Below are 6,823 nucleotides of genomic sequence, written 5' to 3'. Positions count from 1 at the left end.
GAATGTGAAATACAGAATCGAGTTCCTGATTCATCTTATGTCAGCTTTCTTTTTTCTCTATGATCTTAATTGCTGTCTTTTTCGCAGTTGATACTTCACAACTTCTTTGCAGAACATGCTGGCACATTTACTCTTTTTTATGCTTTTGCTATGTCTTTTTTTTTTTCCTTTATTCCTTTACGCTCTTCTCTGTATCTCCATTTTAACCACTTCATGTTGCTTAGCAACACCCAGAATAACACCAACAAGGTAAGGTCCCACTGCTTCTAGCAAGTCTCACCTTACAAGGAACATAATTTAACTTCACACTCCCAGTGAATTCTCTTCCTCAGAACGGCACTGATCTTGAATTCACGTCCCACTAATCAGATGCTTTTCTACAAAAGCTAAGAACAAGGCAAACACAGTGAAACACACACCGTTTCATAGCATATTTGGATCTTCCAGTTTTGCTCTGAGATTGTTAACTTGTTGAGATAATAAGAAAACTAGAATAAGAGAGAATGTTTTAGAATCCTGGGTTTCTCAACGTGCAGATCCAGAGACTCCTCTGTCACAGAGATGATCAAACTGCTACACCCAGTGATGAATCCAAACTTCATAAAAGTTGGAAGATGTTTGGATTGTGAGACTTAGTATGGCCACAAATCTAATTAAACACTATCCAGACATTTCCAGTAAACTTCTTTAATATCCCAAATTTTATACCAGGCTGCTTTCTTTCTTGGCATAGTAGAATACAAACCAAACAAATGGACTACGCTACTTTTTTTTTTTTTTAATTTAAAATTCTTTTGAACAACTTTTTAAACCAGAACTATTACAAAGGAGGGACAAGAAATGTAGTTCCTTAACTGCCAGAAGCTGTGATCAATTCCAAATCACAGAAGAGAACACTATTCTTGGAATACGACTATGTATCATGCAAAAAATAGCATTAAAAAGGGTTTTTTCCCCACAAAATCACTTTTGCAAGGTAAAACACTCATATGCACTTCTGTTATTCATTGAAATGTTCTACTTTTCAGGAGGAAAATGGAAACCAGTGTTTCACACTAGAGAAAATCCTGGCTTTGGATTTATAAAGTATGTGTATAAGAACCAGAGAGGAACAAGAACACAATATCTACTCTTATATCTAGATATGTATCTTTAAAATAGATTCTTTGATTTTTAGTCATATAAAACTTCAATTAACTTTTTAATTTCACTGGGCTCTTGCTCAGCCCCTGAGACCACGTAGTATCAGCCCTGGAGACACTTTTATTCAGCAAGCGGAGGTTACTCAGCTAAGTAAGGCTTTTAATTCGTTTTTTTTAGGGCCTGGTACACTAACCCTTACTCATATAGAGTAACATTGACTGCACAAATAGTACTGCTATTACAGTCGTATTAATCATCAAATGCACTGGTGAACTAAGCCCTGAATAAGTAACAAATCTCATGTTTATCCAAGTATGGCAATTTTGCCCCAAATACCCACGTACCCCCCGATACACAAAACTGCTCTTGATTACTGATAACCTATTGAACAACAGTATGCTTACATACTATAAAATTATTATTATACTGTACTACATTTTTATATTTTTATTATGGGAATCAATGTGGCACTAAGTAACAGCAAAACTGTGTTCATGCTAAAACTACATATTCATCTGCATACTTGTTCTAATATATCTATAAAACATAACTAAGCACATACGCAAGGGAGAGAGAGATTCAATTCTGAGGTCTGAATATACAGCAAAAAATTTACTAGTCCAACACCGGCATACTAGCCTAGTACCTTCTAATGCTAAATCTCTCTCTGGAGAGAGTTCCTGGTTCCTGGGATGAAAAAAATCTATAATATAATTGGATTACATAAAAAGGAATTCAAGAAATTATCTCTGTTTCTAGGTATCCCTTGCTTTCCAACAAACACATATGTACATAAATAAAGTCAGGATAACCTACTAGGAAACATGATCCAACAAATAGTTAGTGAACAAAAACCAGTATTACTTGTTCAATACTATTTGTTTCTCATCATCCTTTCTCTCCCTTTTGTTTTGACTTTCTGTTGTACACAGTAAGTCCTCATGTATAGATGTATGTATATGTATGCATATATATGCCCTCTCTGAGTACATGCAGGATTATATATGGTGACTAATCCCACTCCTGGGCTGACCCTGCTACCAACTGGTTTTAAAAATAAATCCAAATGAATAAAAATGGCCTAGAATCATCCCCAGTAAAGAGACAATAAAAATCCATTGCCAGTGAAAAAGAAAATAAATACACATTTTGGTGTCTCAAATTGAAATGTGAAACTAGCTGGTGTGGAGATGTATCATTTTATATTGCTCTGGGCTTGACTCTTCTGGGTTTAATTCAGATTAAATTCCCATGGGTGCGGGTAAAAGTTGTATGTGCCTTCTGTTACTCAAAATTATCAGCTACTTAGAGTCATAGTAGCAGCCACAGCTATGGGAGCAGGGTTATTGGTGTTAGATTTAACAGTGACTGAAGAAAGCTCATGGTCTGCATAATGCGTTTCCATACCGACACCCTGTGAAAGCTGTTAAGCCATCCAGAATAGCTGCGTACACCAAAGTTTGCAACTCTGTTCTTTACAGGAGAAATCCTACTGCCACCTCATCAAAACCCAAAGGTTCAGGGAGCCAGGTCCAGGCTAAAGCCTCCACATTGAGTAAGCTTTGTGCCCGCCACAGTGCCTCAAAGTACTCTTCAAGGCATGGAAACATGGACCATCTTCTCTCTACAAAGGGAACATGCTTACCTTGATGGTTACTGTGGTCTAAGGAAACACCTTACCTAGCTGGGAAATGCTCTTTGCATTTTGTATCTGAGATCAGTACTCCCTGAAAATGTTGTGGGTTTTTGTATTCTGGACAAGATTTGCCTTTTGGGGTTTGTTTTGGGTTTTTTTTAAAGCCATGCCTGTTTTTTAAACGTTTCACATTTTAGCAGATTTTTAATAGCAGCTCCACTTCCAAGTGTATTTATAGAAGAACTATAAGCAAATCCCTCTTTTCTATCACGCTTTTTAAGTGAAGCAACAAAATATTCTGAGTATGGCAATCTGTTCACAAGGTTTGTATTCAAGCTGACATTGGTAGAAGTTAGAAGACAACCCCAAAACCATTCTGTACCAGCTTTACTGTTCTTGGTAAGTGTCTGTAAGAACTGCAAACAAAAAAACAACTGAAGCTGCCTGTTTCAGATAGTAATGCCATTATCTTGCTCACGTTGATGCAATCAAAAAAAACCCAAAACCAATAGCACGTCACCGTTGAAACTAGGATAAGCAAAAAAAGATTCCAACCTTGAGTTCAAGCACAGGCTCCCTGGATCACAGGGAGTACTATGCACCGTACACTACAAAGCCAGCAAAACTTCCAACAAAAGTTGTTAACTCTCTGCTTGCATGTATCTCATGCAAAAAAAGAAACTCTCTGCCTAAATGTATCTTCACTTACGAGAAGAAATTCTTTCCTTGCATGGCAACTCTTCTGAGGTTTATTCTGTATATAAAGCATTTCTCTTCCACAAGGGTGTTATTACCTTTGTGTTCTCCTGCCAGCTTTGCCTTTCAGTATGAAGAGGCTTCTCCGTCACACAGGGCATTATAAGCAAAAAGCTGATCTCTAGCGTGTTGCATATCTCTGCACAAAAGAATTTGCAAAAGGTGGAAACCACACTATGTTTTTCACATCAAGAAAATAAAAGCAAGGCTCTGTAAATTAAGCATATGGGGGAAGGTGTCCTTCAGATCAACAAATCAAATGAACATTTCTCACAGTGACTGGATCCTCTACTTTCCGAACACAACACTGCTGCAATGTTTACTCAAGTGATGTGCCCATTAAGATCAATAGGAGAAACAGTGGGTGTAGAGGTAGCCCAGTAACATGGAACATTTTAAAATCTTGATTTATTTCTGCTGTTTGTCAATCTTTTTCTCTCTGCATTTTTTTCCAGATAGCATATACATAGAGCATGCATTTATTTTATTTTGTTCTCAATTAAAAAAATAGGAATCCTAAGAATTTAATCCCTCCAGACTTTTCATCCAGTCATTTCCACCAAACCATAATTAAGAAAACATTACAAATACACCACATTAGCCCCGAGTGAGTTTATGAGTTCCTAACAAATTAAATACATTGATGTTGACAAAGGAATGAGAATTCCTATCGCAAATCTTTCTCACTTAGTTCATATTTTGGTTTTAGAAACTTCAGCTGGACTAACCATGTCTCAGGCAAATAAAACAACTTTTTATAAGCCTAAACAGTTGGAAGTATACAACAAATGATATTTCAGGCTATGCAACTGTCTGCTTGAACAAGAAAGAAGAAATCTTGCAAATCTTTTGTCTTTGAATGCTTGCACAGAGGCAGCTGTAATCTCACTCTGGACCACCAGCTCCTGCCTTCTCTCCACCCCACAGGCTTTCTGTGAGCAACCCTGGGGACTGGTAGATGAAAAAGAGGTACGATATTACCATGCCTTCAAGAAATGTACTACATCTGAGTTGTTTTTGAGGAATGCACTTTGTGGAAGTCAGAGACGTGCCCCCATGCTGCTTTTAACACATCTCAAAGAGTGGGATTCATCTTCCCAGGACCGAAACTGCCCAACCGCAAACCGTGGAGAAAGTCATCGTCTGTGGAGCTGTGCTAAGTAAATTGCTTTATAAGATTTCTGGCAAAGGTATGTTCCCCATCCCACCCCACCCTGATGTAGGTATAGAGACCTAAACGGACTGTACGGATAAGGCAAACACCATTCTGAAAGGGTTTGGGATTCCCCTTTTTCCACCACCAACCCTGGTAACATCATCTCATGGGGAAAGAGGAGCTTTGTGGCTGGTTTGCAGATGGGGAAATCGGATGAACCCTCTGTTCCACCCTGGTGAAAACAGACCGACAAAAGGCTACGGTGGCTCAGAAAGAAAACCTCTGTATTAAAAGCCAAATAACGCAGAGCTACAATAATGAGTACACACTATCTCAACTAGGAAATACAGTGAAAAAGGTTCATTAAAGTTCAGCTGCAGCAATAACTATATATATATATATATATACCGCTTCAGTTCTCGATCCTGCCAAAAAGAGACTTCCCTTTCTGTAAATAAAGAAAAAACCCGCTCGAACTGTATTTCATATACAAAAAAAGCTACTCCGACTACAACAAACGCGGTAGAATGGGAGGGTCTTTTATTTCCCGTGTTGGTTTTCCGGGGGCTTTTTCTTTTTTCCTTCTTTTTTACTAAAAGGTTCGTTTAAAACGGGTATTAAAGATACAAAACGAGCACAGAGGATTTGGTCGTCTCTGGCGGCGACGGGGCCGCTCCTCTCGGAGCGGGCCGGGCACCGCGGCGGGCACCTGCGGGACGCTTCGAACAAGAAAAACACGGCAGAGCGCGGCCCGGCGGGGGGCGGCCGCCCCGCGTCCCTCCACACCACACGACGAAGAGAAGGGAGGGGGAATCACCGGGAGAGGCTACTTGGCGGCGGCGGCGGTGGTGGTGGTGGTGGCGGCGGCGGCGGTGCTGCGGCGCTGCTCCATGCCGTTGGGCAAGAAGCCGGCGATGATGGGCACCGGCCAGATGAGGGCGGCCACGCTCCACACGATGATGACCAGAGTCATGAAACAAGCCACCAAGGTAGACTCGATGGGCTTACGGTTCATCCGCCAGCCCGGCTCACCCTTCAGCTCCTCCAGGCTGAAATCCAGGCAGCAGAAATTCAGCGGCTCCCCTTGCAGCCAGTACTGGCTGGGCTCCGCCGCCGGCGGATAGGAGAGCGAGGAGGAGGAGGAGGAGGAGGCGGCGGCAGCAGCAGCAGCGGCCTGGGGCGCGGCGCCCCGCAGGCGCCCGACCCTCCGGCCCCGCACCCAGCTGCAGCCCACGCAGAGGCGCAAGTCCTGCTGGGCGCCGCCGGCCGCCAGCCCCAGGTGCTCGATGAGCAGCGGCGGCCCCACGCGGTGGAAGGCGGCGGAGAAGAAGGCCCGCCCGTGGCTGTTGGTGGAGAAGAGCAGGAGGTCGCACTGGATGCCCAGCGGGCGGCTCCAGCGCACCAGCAGCGAGCTCAGCATCTGGCGCTGCACGCTGATATTGCAGTGCGGGTCCTCGGCGGGCTGCGGCTGGGGACGCTGCTGTTGCTGTTGCTGCTGCTGCTGCTGCCCGGAGGAGGTGGGAGCGGAAGGGAAAGGCTCTTGGCTAGGGGCAGCCGGCGTGCCCGGGCTGGTGGTGCTGCCTTCCTCCTTGCTTGCTGCCCCGTCGAGGTCCATCTCGAAACTGGCCAAGGAGCGGGAGGAGGAGTTGACGGGGGGCAAGAAGAGCTCTTGCTCCGGCTCCTCCTGCCCGCTGGCAGCCGCCGAGGGGCTCCAGCCCTGGCAGGGCGGCAGGCAGGCGGCCAGCAGTGCCGGGAGGAGCAGCGGCAGCATGGCATTGACTTAGAGCCGGAGAGGAGGGAGAGGAGGAGGAGGAACGGGAGGCTGCATGGCGCTGCCGGCTGCCATCTGGGAAGGGAGGCACACTGCTCTCGCCGAGAGAGCGAAAGAAAAGGAAGGAGGGTGGGGGCAGGCGAGGGGGTGGGAGCGGGGCTGGGGCTGCCGCGGCGGCGAGGCGAGCGAGCCGGGAGCCTCGGTGACGGCAGCGGCTCCCCGCTTCCCCGCCTCCTCCGCCCCCGGCCCGGCCCGGCAGCGTCCCGGCGGGAGGAGCCGTGCGCCCGGCCGGCCCCGCTGCCGCGCCCCGACGTGCCAGCCGGGCTCCCGCCGGGCTCCCGCGTCCCGCGGCGGGGCAGCT

At 45.5% G+C, this 6,823-nt stretch overlaps 1 protein-coding gene across 1 annotated transcript; it reads right to left on the bottom strand.

Moving 5' to 3' along the window:
- Positions 1-5,517: 5,517 nt before the first annotated feature.
- Positions 5,518-6,462, bottom strand: TMEM158 (transmembrane protein 158). Its single transcript, XM_086615044.1, has one exon. It carries the CDS (start codon positions 6,460-6,462, stop codon positions 5,518-5,520), a length of 945 nt encoding a protein of 314 aa, XP_086471170.1.
- Positions 6,463-6,823: the final 361 nt, after the last annotated feature.

The sequence above is a fragment of the Tauraco erythrolophus genome, chromosome 7 (assembly GCF_009769465.1).
Source record: "Tauraco erythrolophus isolate bTauEry1 chromosome 7, bTauEry1.pri, whole genome shotgun sequence".
Taxonomy (NCBI): domain Eukaryota; kingdom Metazoa; phylum Chordata; class Aves; order Musophagiformes; family Musophagidae; genus Tauraco; species Tauraco erythrolophus.
This window is presented reverse-complemented; position numbering and strand designations above follow the sequence as displayed.